Source organism: Rhyacophila brunnea, unplaced genomic scaffold (genome assembly GCF_057557595.1).
Source record: "Rhyacophila brunnea isolate RB1 unplaced genomic scaffold, BYU_Rbru_1.0 scaffold_6, whole genome shotgun sequence".
Taxonomy (NCBI): domain Eukaryota; kingdom Metazoa; phylum Arthropoda; class Insecta; order Trichoptera; family Rhyacophilidae; genus Rhyacophila; species Rhyacophila brunnea.
The window spans coordinates 3,795,110-3,816,041 of NW_028233276.1; the positions used below are offsets into that span (position 1 = coordinate 3,795,110).

The 20,932-nt window shown below is 34.3% G+C and overlaps 1 protein-coding gene and 1 long non-coding RNA gene across 6 annotated transcripts in view; one reads left to right on the forward strand and one right to left on the reverse strand.

Moving 5' to 3' along the window:
- The window catches only part of LOC147065110 (anoctamin-4), a 69,323-nt gene extending 64,936 nt beyond the window's left edge, over window positions 1-4,387 (forward strand). For all 5 annotated transcript variants that reach the window (XM_085956300.1, XM_085956299.1, XM_085956301.1 and 2 more), the window contains 4 exons: window positions 193-365; window positions 565-772; window positions 1,540-1,671; window positions 3,564-4,387. In XM_085956300.1, coding sequence (XP_085812426.1) covers window positions 193-365; window positions 565-772; window positions 1,540-1,664 — 506 coding nt within the window. In that variant the 3' untranslated portion in view covers window positions 1,665-1,671; window positions 3,564-4,387. The remainder of the gene's footprint in view (window positions 1-192; window positions 366-564; window positions 773-1,539; window positions 1,672-3,563) is intronic.
- LOC147065109 (uncharacterized) overlaps window positions 1-20,932 on the reverse strand; it is a 459,822-nt gene that overhangs the window by 101,278 nt on the left and 337,612 nt on the right. The gene's annotated exons all lie outside the window — the stretch shown is intronic.

Sequence of the window (20,932 nt, forward strand, 5' to 3'; positions counted from 1 at the left end):
TACATGTTTCTCTTTGTGAAAAAAAATTGGAGACCTTATTTTACGGACCACCCTCGTATGCAAAATTTTCATGTCCATCTTGTTTTATCACTGGTCTCGAGTTTTAATTTAAAATTGAACCTGTGCAAAAGACCCATGCGCATTTCTTGCAAAAATGCAAATGTTTAAATAATGTAGATTTCTTTTGTTTAGTGTTCAACACGTCAGACTATCGTACTGAATGGGAAGTGAGTAGAGATAAAGCTCACGCTACGTGCCAGTATAGAGGCTACAGAAACAGTCCACGAGAGCATGAGGAATATGGTCTTTCTTCACAATACTGGCACGTTTTTGCTGCTAGATTAGCTTTCGTTGTCGTTTTTGAGGTAAAATATTTCTGTATTTTCACATTCGGATTGAATTTGACTAAAAAAAATTTGGAAAGTTTCAAAATTCACAATAATTAATTAAATTCACAAAAATGTAAAATCTAAATGAAATTTTCCGAGAAATCATAAACTTTAGACATAAACGTAAACCCATTACTGACTACAAGTTATGACAAAAATGTGAAAAATTTCATAGCACATAGTGTTCGGATTGACCGGCATGATGCAGTATGCGATACCAAATACGCCAGCCGAGTTGAGAACGCAGCGACAACGAGAATCGCTTCTTGCGAAAGAAGCAAAATACGAAGTGGGTCAGACGGGTAGAGCAGAAGGAATCGGAGCCACGGGAGAAGCGGACTACAGGAGACTGCTCAGACATGTCCAACAACCTCCAACAGCAGGTAAAATATCCATCACTATAGTGGTGAAATCAAATAGTTTAAACTACAGTTGCACTCGGTTATTACGATTACGGATATAGCGAGATCTCGGATGTAACGAGGAAACATTCGTTGACCTTTCAATTCATGATTTTCTCCATACATTTATTCATTTTTATACCGAGCTACTTAACGGTTATACCGAGATAAAATATGGTCAAAAGTTTTCTTAAAACTGTTAATGTGTCGATCGTTTAAAAACATTTCGACCCTAAGCAATAAAATCCAACCGGACAGGATGCCGCCAGAATCGAATTACGTTTATGACACTAGTTAAGTGTCTAAGTACCTACCTAATTGGTGTTTTCGTTGACAATATTGAAAAAGGATATACGCATATGGTTGAAATTGCATGTAAAAAATCCAAGGTTTGTGAAGAAGAAAAAATTTCATAATTTGAGGAAATCCCGAATCTCGAGATTGAGATTTTCTCGGGAAATACCCAACTCTACCCACGCATTTGACATATTTGTGATCGTTCATTTCGTATCGAATATCGAGGCAAAATCTTCCACTGAATCCGTGAACTAACCTAATATGTTAATAATTATTACAATTCAATTCCACATTGAAAAGCCATGTGAAAGTAGGAAGACTCCGATGGGTTGGCCATGTCTCAAGTATGGAAGACATCGAGTGACCAAAGACAAAAGTGAAGGATTGCGAGCTTACAGCAAACATAGGGGAGTGGACACATTTCCTGCATTATTACTCTGCTTTTATTTTAGGTGTTGGAGGTGTGTTGGGGTCATGGGCTCGCAGACTATCGCGGGTCTCTGATGCCCTGGATGCTCACATAACAGAAGCACAAAGACCTAAGTATCCCAATGTTTTGCCAAGATCCACACGCTGACAGTAGGGTGAGAATCTGATAACTCTATTTAAGATTATAGCAACATTATTATTTAAGTGATAGACTTACCATAAACCATAAGAAAAGATGCTCGGAACAGCGCCAAGCGAGAGAAAGTGATACAGTAATCTTGATATAAGTGCTGCACAATCGATGAAATCGCGTCTGCACATATTGATTACTTAATCTGCAAACCGGCTAACTCCATTTGGGCAAATTTCTCAGAAAATAAAAAAAAACTTAATAATTTAACTATCAAGCGTAATTTAACAATTCCAAAATACGCTTGGTAACATTTTTATTTACAATTAATAAGCTGCACTTTGAATTTCTTTTATTTATCTTTCTATTTTAAATTCCCTTTTATATATAAAGAAAATTTATACAAAGAGCGGAATTGTTCCATTCACGATATTGGAAATTTGGCATCTGCAGTTGGCTGTTTTGTGTGAAGAACGATAACGCATTTATTTATAGGCTTAGTTTAGGAATTTGAAATTTTGTGTGAACATAGAAAACATACTTTATAACAAAATGCCATTGAAATCTCACTTTTGGTCAAAAGTGGAGTTAGCTAGTTTGCATGCAGATTAACCGTTTCGCCGCGGAGCATTTAATTACTATTTAATTACCACATTTAAATAACATGCTAATTATATCTATCGCCCCCCTAGTGAGGGCACAACAGCTGTGCCGTCAGCGGTCGATGAGTTTTAAGCAGTCGATATTGAAGGTTAAATTGTCCCACTGTAACATAATTAAAATTCCTTTAAACATCAGTTCTGTTGTCCATTCAGTCAAGGTTTCCATTTTGGTCCGTTCAGATTTGAAACGGCGGTGTATTTAGACGATCAGTTGTCCGTTCAGTCAATGTTTCAGTTGCCAGTCAGTTCGGAATCGGCGGTGTATATTTACGTATTTTTTATCCACTAAAAATGAATATTATTTTCATAATTACTTTCTAAACATATTGGCTGGTATAATGCAGTACCTATATTTAAAGAAATTATAATATTTCAATCAAAATGAGAAAGTAGTATTAAAAATATGGCAACATACTAATTTACACGTCAATTTAACTGCCATCTCTAAAACAGCATACTATAACTGATAGAAAATCCATCCTGTCTCGTCTCCATTTTGGTTTCAGTCGGCCGCTTCAGTTTTGCATTTACGTCATTTTAACGGACAACTCGACGGAAACTGAGATTGGATAGCAAAACTGATGGTTTAAAAGCACCTTAACTCATAAATGTCAATCTTGTCTATTATGATTATATTTGACAATAATTAGGCAGATGAGGAAGTGATATATATACGTAAAACAATGCATTATGAGTAGAATCACAGAACACATACCTATTTATGTATGGAAGGGGATTCATCTGAATAAAAGGTTTATATGAAAAGTTATAAGTATTTTAATCCTTAAATTGGATTACATTCCATGAACTCTCCAAATTGCATCTTTCGTAATAATATAATAAATGAATATACATAATTTGAAAACATCTCATGCATATACACAGTAGAAAAAATCATTTCGTAGAAAAAAATACGACACCCGACGGGACATGAACCTGTATCTGCTGGATTCGCGTCAGTGTGCTTTGCCAATTAAGCTACGGGAATCTTATTGCATCACGACAATTTTAACTGGTGCTTGTTACATGAAATGATTATCGAATTGCGTTATAATGTTGGCTATCGGTTACCAACCGACGTCGCGGATCACTCCATTTTTCTACAAAATGATTTTTTCTAGTGTGTATATGCATGAGATGTTTACAAATTATGTATTTTCAGTATATAGAATGATACATTCTGAAATCTTGGTCTTATCCCTTGAATATAAGAAATAGTTTATTAAAAATATAATAATTATTTTAATATTTTCAGGGATTTGGTGAGAGCTGAAATCACAATAAAAGACATGAATTAGGAGAAAAATTCTCAAGAAATTATATCGATCTGTAATGATTATTATTAAATTTGTTCTAAATGTTCAATTGAATATAATTAAGTAATAAGTTTTGAGCTAATTTGAAACACCAATTTTTGACATTTTCCATTGGGTAAATAGTAATAAGACATAATTGTTTCCGTATTATGTACCAACTTAAGGAAATTCTAAATTTTTTCATAGACATTTAAATTTGTGTAATAAGTGTTTATTATAATTATAATTATGTACGTGTATGTAGATTTAAGTTCCTAATTGTATACTTTATAATTTATTTTAAGAATTATTTAGGTTATTATAATATATAATCATGTTTGCCGACTGAGTGGTATTGTTAAATATTATTATTATGTCACGTGTCTAATTTCAGTTGGTGAATTAGAATAAAGCCCGAAAATTTAGAAAATAATTTTGAAAATAACCAAAACAAAAAAGATAATATAAATTATTAAGGGTATTTGAAAACTATTCTTATATTTCGACAGTGATGCTTAACGGTAGCGCGTCATGACACCTTATGAAGGGTCAGAGAATCCGTAAACTGACACAGATGCTTACGGTAGACGGTGGGGTGGTATGACTTTAAGAAACGAAAAGATGACAGAGCAGAGCATTCAGCCTCTCATAAAAGGTTGGATTTGCCCCAAGATAGTCGCACATGCCTTTTCTCCAAGCCAATTGAATTCCGGTGACCTGGAACATCACTAAATATTATCCACAAATTGTGTACAGCGGCCATCCAACTGTAAACCGGTTTTGGAAAAAGATGAAGAAAATTTGTGTTTTAAAACACAATTTTATCAAAAATTCGAAAGCTGTATAAATACATTTTATTAAAACTTGTGTGGATTGGAAAGGTTCTTTAATATTCGAGATTATTTATTATTTTCCTTACACTTTTTTATATAAAAAACCAAAGAATAATATTTAGTTTCACTAGCTGAAATAAGACATGGTGATAAAAAAACGGTGTGTGTACTTATGTACACGTGTTAGAAGTTATACTTCTTTGGCGTAACAAAACAAAAACAAAACTTGGGATAACCTAGATTCTTCGACTAGCTCTTAACTATCTTGTTAAATTACACACTCAAGAAAGAGGACCGCTTATTGGAACGCCGTTGGTTTATTTCTATACACTTTAACTTATATTACTAAATTATATAATTATTTATCGTTTAAAGTAACAACTGCTACTATGACGTTTAATAGTTTGTTTACGTAAGGAATTGCAAATGGCCCACAATACTAAATTCACTGCCTAGGCAACGGAACAATTCTAAACTTATAATATTATACCGTATAATCGTCATGATTGCATTATCATACTGTGGCGTAAAGGTAGTGCGTTCGACTGATAACCGAACAATCGTGGTTCGAATCCAATCGAGTGCGATTTTTTTCATGTGAAAAAATAAATTATGTGTTACATGTCACACGCCAAAAGTACACTCTGATCTGATTTCCCAAACGCGCCTAAAGAAGTATAACTTCAAAAAAACAAAACGATAACCGTAATGGAGTTCTGTTATTTAAACATAATATTTCTATGGTACGAGTATATTACAGTTTCCACGGAAAAAGAAAATATATTTTCCAAGCACCAGATGATATCAAATTGTTCAATTAACAATCAATTAATTAAATATTGAAGTCGAATTCCCTTTTAGAAAAAAATAATCCTATATGAATTGAACGAAAACGATGTAGTGTGCCACATCTATGTGAACCTATGTCAAATTAGTTTTAAAGAAATTACCAAACAATCAAAAACGCTTGTGTCCGGTTGTGACAAATTATTTTTAAGATAGGAAAACTGTCATTCACAAATTCTCAATTCATAATAAAATTAATCTCTTTATTATTAATAAGGGTAGGTACAATCCGTGCTAAAAATTATAAAATTCGCATATTTCCAATTTTAACTTAATTTTGATTTTAAATCATGCCTAAACCAACCCATCATAGAGGGATAGGCTGTGGAGATCCGACAAAAAATGTGGACACTTTGTTAGTCATACTTATTTGTTTTCAGTGAATTAAAAGTACAAATTTCAGATGGTGTTAACACAGCCTAAACCAAATCATAATAGATAATAATTACAAGAAAAAAAAAACTTTTTATGTAGCACATCTTTAAATTTTCTGTTGAATCATATAAACTTGACAATCCTATGTATTAATAAAAACTTTTTATTGTACTTGATAGAAATACTGAATAAATAGAGAATACTGAAATGTCATTTTGACATTTCATAATAATTTCCATAGTAACGCACGTATATATTAATAATTTAGTTACTAGGACTAGAAAATGAATTCGATTCTGCTTAAAAATGGCTAAAAGTATTAAAAGCATGCATTGTCGTCGTGTTCTGATATATTCTAAAAGTTTCAAATGTCTAGCTAGTCGGGAAGTTAGTTAAAAATCTTCAATCGTCCAATACAAATCTTGGACAAACGAGAAAAAATTTATACTGGACACACAAGAAAAAATCTGTACCGGACAAACAAGAATACGAGCTAATAAAAACATGGTAAAAAGTATTATTCACTCTATAAAATATTTTTTGAGGCCCACGATGGCCACGCGGCTTAAGCGTCGGCCGGCCTGTAGCGTCGTGGGTTTCGAGCCTGGGAATCCTGGGTCTGGCAAATACACATATTGTTTTTCAATTTGTGTTTGAGTCAGGGTATGGACCTAATAGGTTGAGCAAGTGGCTGACATCCATTTCTCGTAAAAAAATTAAATCTGTTAATACAAAAACCTCCACTCCGTGGAGGCCCGTGTGATCTCATTAGGAACGGACATGGTCGGAAAAAATATATTATGGCTTGGTTCACGCAGGGTTTAATTGAATTTTAAAAACTAACCAACACTATCTGCAATTTGTAGTCTTAGTTCAGTGAATACAAATACGTATGACTGTCAAATTTTAGAGTGCACTATTTATGTAGGATCTTAACAGCCTACCTCCACCCTTTGCCATTGTAGCATAGTCTCCTAATCATGGCCCCCACAAAGGGGGGGCTGACAGGGCACTAGGCTGGGGGCCCGGACTCAGTAAGGGCCCGGTGTGGCGATTCGACCAGATAAGTGATATAAACACACATCACAAATTCTCTCTAATAGTAATTTTTCTTCGTCAATGTTGTTATTTTAAATTATGTGGTTGTACGATACAATTTTTAATTGTGTATCGATACTCGATAACTCCATAATTATTCAAATGGAAGTATTAAACTATACAAAAAAACACTAAATATACACATTAATTTCACCGCGTACACCATTTGGAAAACGCTACCGTAGAGCGTCACACTGCCTTTAGCGATAGGTAGGGGGGCCCGCCGAAAATCCTAGCCTGGGGGCCCGCTTCAGGATGTGGGGGCCATGCTCCTAATATTAATTGATTACACTGTGATGGAATTTTCATACAGACCATAGAGAATGCTTGTTCATGTGGTTAAGAGTTCGTTACCAGGATACAAGGTGTCATTAGTCATGTGACTTGTAAAGCTTGCTTTTAGTTTGACAGGACAGTACATAATATAATATATTGAATCATTAAGAATAACATCTCTTTATGTACACATATGGATATCACAGTGACGAAGACTCACCAGCTTAACGAACACCTTTTACCTTGACTTTTCATCTTTAGTTATTGGTTCTAAAGTCGGTTACCACCATGAATGTTTATTTCAAGATAATCACAAAAAACAGCCAAATACAATAAATTTAGAACTGCAAATATTTCTTTGCAAACATATTATTAAGTAGAAATAGCGGATGGCGAATTAAAATGACCTAACACACATAAAAATTATTAGGTACATAAAATACTTACAAAACTAAATTCATAATAAATGTCAAAAACAAAAAAAGGGGAGGTAACCGACTTTGAAACAAAATAACCTCAAATAATATGAAATTGTTTATTTTTTTGGTACATTTTGAAGAATTAATAGATTCATAAATTTTTTGTACAAAAATTATATTTAAAATAAATTGAAAATGTAAAATTTCTGGGTTAGGCCGAATACGACAGAGCAAATTGGCATGATTTACTCGGCTTTGCTAATTGATAACGGGTCTAAAACGTCAATTACATTGAGCTTCTTTACGAGCTGTTTGTTGGCGAATTTAAAAGCGGGCGATTCAGCTACTGCGATTTGATGATTACACACAAAACTTTCCATTCGCTGAGAAGCCACAAGCCAGCGACTATTTTGACAGAACGTAGTTCGTTTTTTTACCGGGAGGTTGCCACTGCGCCCTACTGCGCAGACGCAGTAGGCCAACACGCCGGCGTGTAACGTGTAAAGTTGACCGGCTTTCAACTTTTCTCCGTAGAGTGTTTACAACTTGCTTGTTAGCTTGTTCGATGATTACACTGGGTGACTTTACAGGCAGATTATAAATTCGCCAAGAAACAGCTCGTAAAGAAGCTCAATGTAATTGACGCTTAAGTGTATATTGATGTATGTTATAATTGTTTATCTGTTTGTCGTGGGTAGTCTTCACCACTAATGTACCTACTTATGTACAATCAATGAATTGTTTTAAAAACATTGTAATGGAGGTCGACCACATATATGCCAATTCAATTAATGAATTATTTCTAGTTAACACTGTAAAAATAAATACGTTCCTGTTAATTAATGACACATGTATTTTGAATATCGATATATTAGTGCATAGATATTGTGTGTATAGTTTTTAACCAAATTGAATTATTATACAGTGGAACCCCGATCTACCGTTCTCGCATAAACCGTTTTCCCGCACGGATCGTTAATTTTTGAAAGTCCCACCAAACACCCATAAGAACAATGTTAAATAATTCCGCATTAACCGTTCCCCGATTTGTCGTTTTCCTTGATCTATCGTTTAAATATTATGGTCCCGTCACAAATATTATCCCGATTGACCATTCTTGTTGAATACTTTTCATTTCGCTTTCGTAGAATTGTTTATGATTACAGACTATTACGGACCTTTCAGTCGTGTCGCTTTGTTTGTACAGGTCAGTCGACGCTTAGAGGCCATCCATGGACTGAAACCGTATTCGGTTTAGATCCGTGTGCCATGCCACTTTGTGAAAATATATTTACATGAACAGAATAGTATGGCACACGGTTCGAAACTGCATACGGTTTCAGTCCATGGATGGCGTATTAGACTTGCCTCGTATCTCGTATCACGAAGTTTTATTAGTCACAACTAAAATGCCCCCCATGAAGAAAACTAGAACTCTAACCGAGAAACTGAAAATAATTAAAGATATCAAGGAGAATCCAGGAGTTTTTTTTGTAATTTTTTTTATATATTATCCCGCATTTATCGTTTCCCGTAATTATCGTTGTTTTTTCTAGGGTCCCTTAAAAATTGTAGAATCGGGGTTTCACTGTACACTATGTACAGTGAACTCTATGGAGGCCCATATGATCCTATTAGGATCGGACATGGTTAAAAGAGGAAGAAGAAATGCCCATATTAATTTTTTTACCATGTCCAATCCTAAGAATATCCATAATATGGGCCTCCACAGAGTGGAGGTTTGTAATAACAGATTTTCGTTTTTACTATTGGCCATTTGTTTAACCTATTAGGCCCATACTCTGGACTCCAAACACACATTGAAAAATAATATGTAAAAAAAAATTCCCATATTGTCGTTAATTTTCTACAAACACGTACCTATCTCAAAAAACACAACTTTCCAGGGGAGGCGAATAACAAATTTATTCTCTCAGTTTTTAACTCAGAAATAAATTTTCTTCTATGAAATATCCATTTAGTATAGTTACACGTATTTTCATGAAAAAAATGTTGTTTCTTCAATCTATTGCACTACACTTTCGACCCATCAGTCATATTTTTGTTGAAGATACGCGTAAGCGTTGCAACTCTACTGTGAATCACTCCACAATATTACTGCAGTAAATACGTATCTTGACTTACGAGAAAGAACTTCAGTATAATCATCTGTCGGAGTTCAGTATTCTGTGTACTTACAAACACGTATCTCAAGATATGATTTTTTTGTCATTGCTTAAATCTATAATGCTATAAAGTATGTTTTGAGATACGTGTTAGTGGAATATGTGAGTATTCAAATTCTGAATTCATTACATCAAACAACTCAAAAATGACAAAAATTGAGATACGTGTTTGTAGAAAATTAATGACGATATACCATTATGCTGTAAAATTATTATACGTCCTTGTAGAATGTAGGATAATTGAGGAGTTTTCGCATAAAAAAATATAATATGTCCATTCTAATTGAGTCCTTTAAATTTGATTTTCTCAAAACATAAAAATAACATACGATATCTGTGCACTAACCCGTCTACAAATATATTTCATCTATTGACTCGTATAATTGATTTTATTTCAGTAATCTGAAGAAAACATGAAATTTAATGTGTCAATCACTGCACATCAAAATGGAGTTAAAAAATCAGTTTATTATGACTTAGCTAATTGGCCAATGACAACTCGTCAGCTGAATACAAAACTATTCTAACCTACATTTGAAATTTTTGCGGAGAGAGTTTTTTGATGTACACGTCATTATATTTTAGTGGATTATTGATGAAAAAATAGTATATACACTTGTCTATATAAATAATAAATAACTGAAGTAGGCTGTTTCAAAAAACTCTTCTGCAAAAAATTTCAAATATGAGTTAGAATAGTTCTGCATTCGGCAGACAAACTGCTTTGTCAATTTTGAATTTAAAAAAATTCAAATAAAACATGGATCTTCAATTTTTACAATAAAAAATGACAATTTATTTTAATACTATATGTATTAGGTCGACTGCCTTATCTATTGGAAGTAGAATACATTATACTACAATATATAGGTTTGTAGCAAAAACTTAACTTTACTATATCATATTACATGTAAAAATAATGATATTGCCAATAACAAAGGGGTTTTGTTGACTTTTTTTCTGTAAAAAAATAAATTATTCTGACATACAAGTGGTATTTCATTTGTTATATAATATTATAATATGGATTAATTCACATTTGGGTACTTGGTGTAGCAGAGCCAATGGGCTTGGTAGGAGCCGGTAGTAAAGGTGGGAAAACTGGTCGATTTTGAAGACTAAGTATACTTACTACCAGTATAAAAAATACTTAGTATCGAAACATGTTCCAAAATAAAATATATTTGGAATACTATATAGAGCGTTTGGCGTGTGTATGTGACATAAGTCTCATACTCAACTGGAACTAAAACCAACTCCATATTAGTATCTGAAATATTGGCTTCAATAGATCGCTATAAATACACTGTGCTCAGCTTTTTGAAATGTCCATATATTATAAAATTTTAAACACATTTTAAATTTATGAGTTGTTTTTCTGTTAGGTTATAATATTCTTGTTAAGAGCGTACTTCAGTGAAACGGCAAATAATTTTCAACAGTAGGTGCGACGAAACTTCTTACTAGCCACCAATCGGAGACCGACAGTCGAGGTGTCCGCACGTCGATTTGTTTTGTCATGGCGTCAGATGAAAATATTCTTAAATCGTGTAAAGATGACTAAAAAACTTTACGTATGTACTTAAAAAAGAAAACCTGTCAATGAATATACTATTATTATTAGTAATATAACAATAAACATAACATTAAATGGACGCATGTTGGATTTTTATGACAAATTATATTTCGTTTGGCATGCGTCATTTGCACAATCCACGCATCGCCTAGCCACGATCTTTCTAGACCATGCCTCAACTGAAGTATAGCCTTAACAAAAATGAATAATAGTGATTTTTTTATTATTTTAAACATGTTTTGAGCCAAGCCTATGCGTCATCTCACCACTGTGCTGTGATACCAAATTTATGACCTATTGTTCATACATTCGAATGCATAGACTAATAAATTAAAATATATTATTGCATTCAAGTGCTATATCGCTTGCGCGCATTTAATGTCAATAGTGTTGAAAGTCTATCAACTGGCGAGCGACTCGCGATGATGTCATCACAAATTTTTTGGAACAAGTTTATTGGGCCACACATACTGAGTATGGGTAGTTTCATCCGAGACTTGAGTACACAAACTGGTGACAATATTTCCAACTCACCTCTAGCCGGTAGGCTTCTTTTTTCGTGGATTTTTGCTGCGATTATCGATTTTCTTCATGTATCGGCCACATATGTTTATTGTGACACATATAGAAAGATTTATTACGTTGCGCCGAGTCACCTGTCTCGCTTTAGCAAATTTGAACACAGCCGCAGTCACACAACGACGATTCCCATTTTAATCAATTGCATTATCGTTATCTACATCATCCAGCTGTAACTTGTACTTCAACATTGTGAAAAACAAATACAACGTTCTCTCAACATCCGCTGTTGTCAATTTGTCCCCGAACGGAACATTTACGAAGACCTATACCATCACGAGCTATCAAGCAAAAGGAAGTACCCTATCCTTAGTTATTTTAAAGGAGTATTCTCAGGCCGAGTTGCAGTATAACATACAAAAGGGCCGTGCCGTGCCGGTCACTCATATAGGAAAATACACAGTACGCATGTCCGCCGACGCTCCATAACAACTCAAAGGTAGGTCTTCCTTGCCGGTCACCAGTAACAGCCATGGAGATGCGATCAATCTATTAAGTTGCAAAAAACGTGAAAGGTATACAACAATAAATTATTCAGTTTGCTGTGAGAATTTCGATATTAATGACGTGAAATATGTTAAGAAGCACGGTTACATGTAAATTGTACGTAAAACATTTCACTGTAGCACAGTTTGCCGTTTTTTATCGGAAAGAGACGATTGTATACAGTTACGGTGACCAATTTTATTAGATTCAATATGATCATTAATTCAATTTTCGTAGCCAATTTTGGCAAAATTCAAGAATGGAAACCTAATCTAACCTACTGACCCGGCCACAAAATGCTGGCCCTCAGTCGGCATTTTTGTAGTATTATTTTGACGACTATTTTGGTCTAGTCTCTGTAGTCAATTCCTACACTAAAATATGGATGTCTACCCCACGGAGAAGCTAAATAAATATGTAATGAGTCCCATAGTTCAGTCTGATTAGCTTACAGCTACTCAGAGTGAACTGTGGATGTTTCTAAAGGTTGACCGAACGGTCATTATTAAGTAAAATGTAAGTACAAAAGATCTAGTATGTAAGATTAATTGAATAATTTTATGTAAACAATTTATATGTTGTCATTATTACTAAATATCATAAATCATAGTTAAAATGCGTTAACTATAAAATAACTAATTCAATTTAATTTTTTTGCATTGTATAAAGATAGATCGCAGAATACGCGTTGCTTGAAACGTACATATATACGAGAGCGTAAGGCACCGTGAGTGGGAAAGAGAAACCTCCTCGGTAAATAAGTTCATACAGATGAGCAAGCTAGCAGAGTAATCTTACCAATAGTGTAAGAAAGAGAGATACGATTGTGTCATATAAATAAGCGAGATGCAACTCTGATGGAAATGCTACGTGCAAATTTGTATAAGAAATATTTTGATACAAATAACAGTCTTATATGAGTATTAAAATAAGAAGAAATTATAGAAGGATTAAGAATAATTGAATATTGTAATTGATGGTTATGTGAATCTAGTAGAAATAATGAATTGTAATTTCAGTTGGGCGGGTGCGTAATAAAGTACACACACACCTAGTACCTACCTAACTGTTAAATAGAAATTATTGTAAAAATGAAACTACATATTATGAAAATGTAAATACAAGGCTTGTCCAAGAATTAAAGACCTTTATTAATTTTTGGCAACGCGGATGTTATTTCTCAAAATATGGCAGCAATGGCATGTAGCGTCGACTTCCCTCTCCAGAACGAGTGGTGAGCCGGCTCGGTAGCTGCTTCAGTATGACCTTTGCGTCCGTTTGAGATTGGACACTCCGCTGTCAAATCCCGCCGCCTGTGAGGTGCATTCAATCAGGAGGGAGTTCACCCTGTTGAAATCCATCATTGTCTCACATCCAATTATGGTAATGTGATGAACCAGCAGAATGTCAGGAAGTGGTGTACCGAGTTTTCGAGTGGTAGTAACGATTGTTCATGATGAGGAGGGGAAAGGAAGGAGGTCCCCAATTGATGATGTTTTGTTAAAGAAAATCAATGATAAAGTTCGTGAAGATCGGCGTCTGACAGTCCGTGAGCTCACAATTTTGATCTCAGACGTCAGTAAGTCTACCATACAAACGATTTTGAGGGGAAAATTGGGCTATGCAAAGGTGTGCTCTTTGGGTGCCTAAAATGCTGACGGAAGCTCACAAAAAAATCGTGTGAAAAACGCTTAGGTCTTTTTGAACCTTTTGGACTCATTCAAATGGGATGTCCTCCGTCATAATGCTCATAGCCTCGACAACCTGGCGCCGAGTTATTTCTATCATTTTCTTCACCTGAAGCAACATTTGCCCAGAAAACGCTTTGAGGATGTACGTGGAGGAAGAGGTGAAAACATTTTTGAGGACGGCGGTGGGGCGACAAGGGAATCATGGACCTGTGCCACGGCTCACCAAGTGCATCGATCGCAACGGGGACGACGTAAAAACTAGTGGGGATATGTATCTAAAATTTCATATGCTTTTTTTATAAAAATAAATTTTTCCTGATTTTTAAAATAATAAAGGTCTTTAATTCTTGGACAACCTCATAGTAAGGCACTTCCGTTTTGTCAAATTGTAACTAAAAATAATGTTAAAAGTAATCAGATAATTTTACAGACCTTTTCTTACTTGTGGGAAAGTGAGCAAAGTAGGTGAATCTTGAAGCACGCATTTCTACGCTTGCTGAGTAATTATTATCCTTCAGATGATTCCATTCTATACATTACCTTGCTCTTTAGGTATATTAACTTGAATTAGGTGCGCGCTTTTCCTGTGAACGGAGAAAAATCAAGGGAAACTATCCCATATAAAATGATCCGCGATTTCAATTTTCAATTCATTCTCTTGCCAACCACAGACATGACCGGTCATGCGAAGCGTAATGCTCCAATGATAATAGGTATCTTTTTCAATTTAATAGATTTCCCCTTTATATCACTATAACGTTGATATCTCATTCTTAAAATATTTACCTAAATACCATGAAAATATATAGTACCGCTTTCCCAATCATATTAAAAGTCGTACCTATATAGAGGTACTTTAGGAATAGTCATTTCCGGCTTAACTGGAGATCCTTATATCTTATAATTTTTCGGAAAAATCCACTTTTCCATGATTGGTTCGAAGGTTTTGCCTTTTATCTGGTGGAAGAGGAGAAAAGCGATTCTATTGGTTCGAAAATATTGCCTTTTACCTAGTGGAAGAAGACAGGAATGATTCCATTGGTCCGCTGCTTGGGCGCGGAAAAGTCATGTACACATATTTTCCACATTTTCCTAGACTTAGAGTCAGTGACGTCCCGTGGGGGTAGGCAGATTGAGCGTCGCTTGGGAGCGGCAAATCGAGGAGAATCATTAGGCACATATAGAAATAGCTACCTAAACTTAGTAATAACGGAAATATCTTTCCATTAAAAAATCATCTCACTGGTTGGATGCAAAATGTTTATTTCCGTTGTCGTTGGAGATCACGTTCTTGATGACTAGCAATGACACCTGCAGATTTTTGAATTGTAAGGAGGTTAATACTTGCCTAATTTAAAATTCATCCAAATATTTTTGCCAGTCACTCGCGAATTTTGGAAGTTGCCAGGTGTATTTTTAAATGTATCTGAAACCGTTCTATTGAAGCAGAGATAGCATTTAAATTAGATTTAGTAGTACTTATATATTTTGTCGGTAATGTATTTATACAACACATCTCTTAGAAATTTATACAACACATCTCTTAGAAATTTATACAACACATCTCTTAGAAATTTTAGTCATGAAAGGATAATGAAAAATACTGCTTAGAGTCTTGTAATATATTCCATACGGGGGACAATCATAGTCACTACCTGCCATTAGTATTTTTCTATCAAATCTCGTAAAGTTTAAGGAGATATTCATCAAAACCTCCAAAGATGTAGGCAGGGCAAGAGACATCGACTCTGACATCGTTTTACCGGGGAAAACCCTCGAGTTCATTATAAAAACTCGACATTTTTCATAAAAAATTCAGTAGATTTCGGTGTCTCCAACGATATACCAGTGGCGAAGGGTGGAGGTAGGCTGTTAAGATCCGCCATAAATAGTGCACAATAAACTTTTTCAGACATACATATTTTTTTTCATTGAAATAAGACTACAATTCACAGAAAGTGTTGGTTAGTTTTTAAAATTAAATTAAACCCTGAGAAACCAAGCGATATTAGATAATAGTCAAAAAATACATGTATATCTATAAAATATCTAAAATTATGCAATTAAATCATACATAACTTTGAATATTTTATAGATAGAATAATATTTTTTATTTATTATAGTTTGGTTTAGGCAGGGCTTAATGAAATAAAAAAAATGAACCAACAATATGTGTAATATGTATTTTTAATCCAACGAAAACAAATAACTATGAAAGAAAAAGTGTGCACAATTTTGTCGTATCGCCCAAATTAGGCCAAAACTATTATGGTTTCGTTTGGGCAGGGTTTAATTGATTTTCAAAAACTAACTAACACCATCTGTAAATTGTAGTCTTAGTTCAATAAAAACAAATACATATGACTAACAAAGTTTAGTGTGCACTATTTATAGCGAATCTTAACAGCCTACCTCCACCCTTCGCCACTGCGATATACTCGTAGTCAACGAAGGTCTTAGCAAAAGTTTGCAAGCCTTTTTTGTAGGAAAATCCTCCGAATAGGGTTTTCCGGGATTAGTAAGTACTTATGTACTTCCGACGAGTGGAGCGGGTCCTAGAAGTGACGTCATTTAGTATGACTCATCCAGTTGATGAGTCATCGATAAAAGTATATAGTCACAAGGTACAGTGCAAGTGCCAGTAGGTCCCAACCTTTCGAAAGTGCTACCCATGTGCAAGATTCACGTAGCTTGATAAAATAAATATAAAAATAATTATACATAAATATAAGAAATAACTATTAAGTGTATAAAATAAGTTTTATACAAATAAATATTTTCGAATTTAATTATAAATTTAATATTTATGAAGAAAGATATTAAAGAGAAATTATATGAATAAATTTCTTTACAACCACGGTGGCCGCGCGGCTTAAGCGTTGAACTATAACGCCGTGGGTCCCAGGTTTGAATCCAGGGTCTGGCAAGTACACATATTGTTTTTCAATTTGTGTGTGTCAGGGTATGGACCTAATAGGTTGAGCAAGTGGTTGACATCCATTTCTCGTAAAAAAACAAAATCTGTCAATACAAACCTCTACTCTGTGGAGGCCCATATGATACTATTAGGATCGGACATGGTCGAAAGAAAGAAAAAGAAATTTCTCTTAATAAAAAAATTAATTATAAAAATTACTATAGTTATAAATAGGCTTAGGATTCTTAGGTATTTAAATATTTTTTTTGAGCGGCCCCAAAACAATTTTCAAAAATATTTATCTGTTTGACAATTTTGAAACATTTAAGCCCTATTTGTTAGCACCTATTTTTAAATATTTTTGGATAATTACATATTTTTACATATTCTTGTGAGAGACCTCTCTCACAAGACCCGAAAGACCTCTAAGGTAGAATGCAAGAACTCGCGGATGTCAGTCAAACGGTCGGTCTAAAGATAAATGTCTCAAAGACAAAAATGATGAGGAACTGTTTTTCGGACCCTGCAATTATCTGTATTTCTGGCACCCAACTTGAGCAAGTAAGCAGCTACATCTATCTCGGACAGCAGGTGTCCATAGACGGAAGCATGCACGATGAAATTGCTCGAAGAACAAAGCTGGGATGGAGTGCTTTCGGACGTCTGAATAGTATCTTCAAGAGTGACCTACCATTATGTCTTAAGCGTAGGGTGTTCAACCAATGTGTGCTACCCGTGCTCACGTACGGCTGCGAGACGTGGACCCTCAACACGAGAGATGTCCAAAAGCTAAGAGTCACACAGCGAGGCATGGAGAGGTGCATGTTGGGCATCACGCGAAAGGACCGTAAGAGAAACGAATGGGTTAGGAAGCAGACAAGAGTACGCGAAGTAATAGACGTTGCCAAACAGCTGAAATGGAGATGGGCGGGGCACATTGCTCGCCGAAAGGACGGCCGCTGGACAAATGCCGTCATCCAATGGTACCCAAGGGGTACGAAACGGCCACAGGGTCGCCCTAAAAGCCGCTGGATTGACGAACTGGTAAAGTTCGGCGGAAATACAAGGCAGCGAACGACACAAGACCGAGAAAGTTTGAGAAAGCTTGGGGAGGCCTTCATCCAGCAGTGGATTGACCCCGGCTGATGATGATGATATATTCTAGGTTTAAGCACATATTTTCACATAGACACAAAATTTCAATGTTCCTGGACCAATTAAATAGTGTTTTAAATAAAAATACTGGACTTCAAACGCTGCAGAATATTAAAGCTGTTTTGGGAAATCCATCACATTCCTCAGTTTCAATTTTTTCTACTTCAGAAATTGTTTAATTTACATACCGACGTAATAATAACATCTGTAGAAGTGGAAGGAAGTTTTTCCGTGTATACAAATGTGCTAAGATCAAATCGACAAAGATTCACTTTCAAATATTTGACGCATTATTTTTATTATTTATTGTAATAAAGCGTTTTCTGTTTGAGAATAAATAATAAATTAAACTGTTGAGATATATATGAATTATTGTAATAAGTACTTATTTAAATTTTTAGCACCTATTTTTGTTTTTTAGCACATATTTATGAAATTTAAAAAAATAAAAAATTTTAATAACATATTATCCAATTATATCTACATATTTTAGGTACCTACCTATTATTCATTTTTTAGCACCTAAAAATCCTAAGCCTAGTTATAAAGTTTAAATAAATAAATAAATTATAAATTAATATGGACCTTTAATTGCATGTAGTTATATACAATTACATAAATCCCAATTAACATGTGCCGCAATAGAATTTGCGTGGTGACTGCGAATTCTAAATAATAGTATATAATACCTGACGCCATTCTAATACTATAGACCTATAAAGTGGAGTGCTACCACAGAGTGCTATTATCAATCAAAGAACTCTTATTTGACCTCCCCCGTCCACCCCTTGTCTGAGCTAGTCGAGAGCAGGGGTTCTCAACCTGGTTTGGGACAGGAACGGTTCGGAATTATAGCGCCCCTGTGCCCCACCAGGACCGGGGTGTCATCACTACCTAAACCAAACCTAACCTAATAATCCAGTATATCGGCTATTTTCAAAATTTATTTGCCGCTGGCTTCCTGTAAGCCGACAAGAACCGTGTTTTATTTAGACATGAATTTTATATCAGTACAATAAGACCCAAAGAGGTTGGACGGTCACAACATTCACGGTTAAGTGTGATACGGCGAACTGCATACCTACAAATGTCCGGACACGAAGAAGCACGGTTATAAATAAATAATGTTCTTCGTTTACAAAGAATTTATGAAAGACTGACAGAGAATAATTATAGATATGTACAAAATAAATAATAATAAAAAAATTAAAACAACTTTAAAATCAAACATGTTTTTATTTATTAATACATAATTTTTACATTTCTTGTACATTAAATAATTAGCATATCGAAGACAGCTTATTTTAAACATTAACAATAAGATTGTAAATGGGAAATACTTGCACAATAAATTAGAGTAGGTAATATGGACTCACATGGAAGATAACCATACAAAAGAGTAAATAATATATTACTAATTTAATAAATAATATCTAATAAAATAAATTCCAATGGTTATTATAATAATATAAAAAAATATGTTGAAAAGTGCGGTTAGACTTTAAAGCTGGTTTATATAAATATCTACACTAACTAAGAAACTTAAAAAAGTAGATACTCATGTTGCTATTTTATCCCCACTATTATATTGCCCCGTTCAGGTAAAACTCACCAACCCAAAAAACATCATTTTGAAATATCGCAATTTGAAAGATTGGAGATGTAGGAAAAATCTGATTTTAATGTTTTTAAGGTTTTATCTATGTTACATTTATTTCTCATGTCTTATAAATTCTTTAGATTACTTTTACTTTTTGATGCTAATTAATACATCAGCGCATCTATTCTATACACATGACTGCTATCAACAGCTACCGAAGGTAGTTTTTCATATTTTTGTATCGAAGAATTAGCACTTATTGTAACAATTATAATAAGTTAGTTGTAATTGTTACAATAAGTGCTATGTTTTAACAGCACCTCTTTTGGCTGTGCTAAATTTTAGAGTGAGATAGACAGTTTTGACTGTTTAGACGGCTAACTTATTGTAACAATTATAATACTTCAATACAAACATATGATAAACTACCCTCGTTAACCGCCGATAGAGTAGTCTTGTGTATAAAATGGATGCGCTGGAAGGTTTTGAAGGAGGCAAGGTGGCTAAAATGTGGTTTGGTGACTTTTGTATGTCAATAATCTGGACCAATGCGTGATCTTATTATGACAAGCTAAAGTAACTATTCCTGTTTAGTTATTGTTGCCTGTTCAGATAAGTATTAGTAGTTTTCAAATGACAAATCAGTAAAAGTCACCATACATAGTTTAGTAACTTTCACTTTTATATTCATAATGAAGGATTTATTTTTTATAGTGTCAATAATGTCTTTCCGCCTATAACGACTTATGCTTGTTAAGATTTTATCGAAAGTCAGTCAGTAAAAAACAAATAATTCGAATTTAACATTTAACCAACTAATGTACCGTGGTGACTTTTGCATCGAACAGAATTTTACACTTTGGGTGACATACTCAACTCAAAAGTGCCATTTTGAGGGTTGGTGAGTTATGCCTGAACGGTGACGATATGTTGTAATGATCAGTGGTGAAGACTACCTGTTGGACGGAAGTAAACGATCATAACAAAGAGAATGAATTACAATAACTTAGACTGCGACCAATGTTTTATAATATACATGCAGTAATGTCAAAACCCCGACATGCCACTGTATGTCAATAGGAATAGAGCCAAGCCATGGCGAAGAATGTCAAAACAAGCGACAAATAATTCTTGTATATCTGCTTAACCCGAAAAAATAAGAATAAACTGTATATTGTGTTAATTTTAAACAGAAACATTAGAATCTTTCTTATTTCTATTTAAAGTGTGACACTAGCTTCGTTTATACAAATATTAGTTACGGTTACAGTTCGATTATATAATTTCACTCC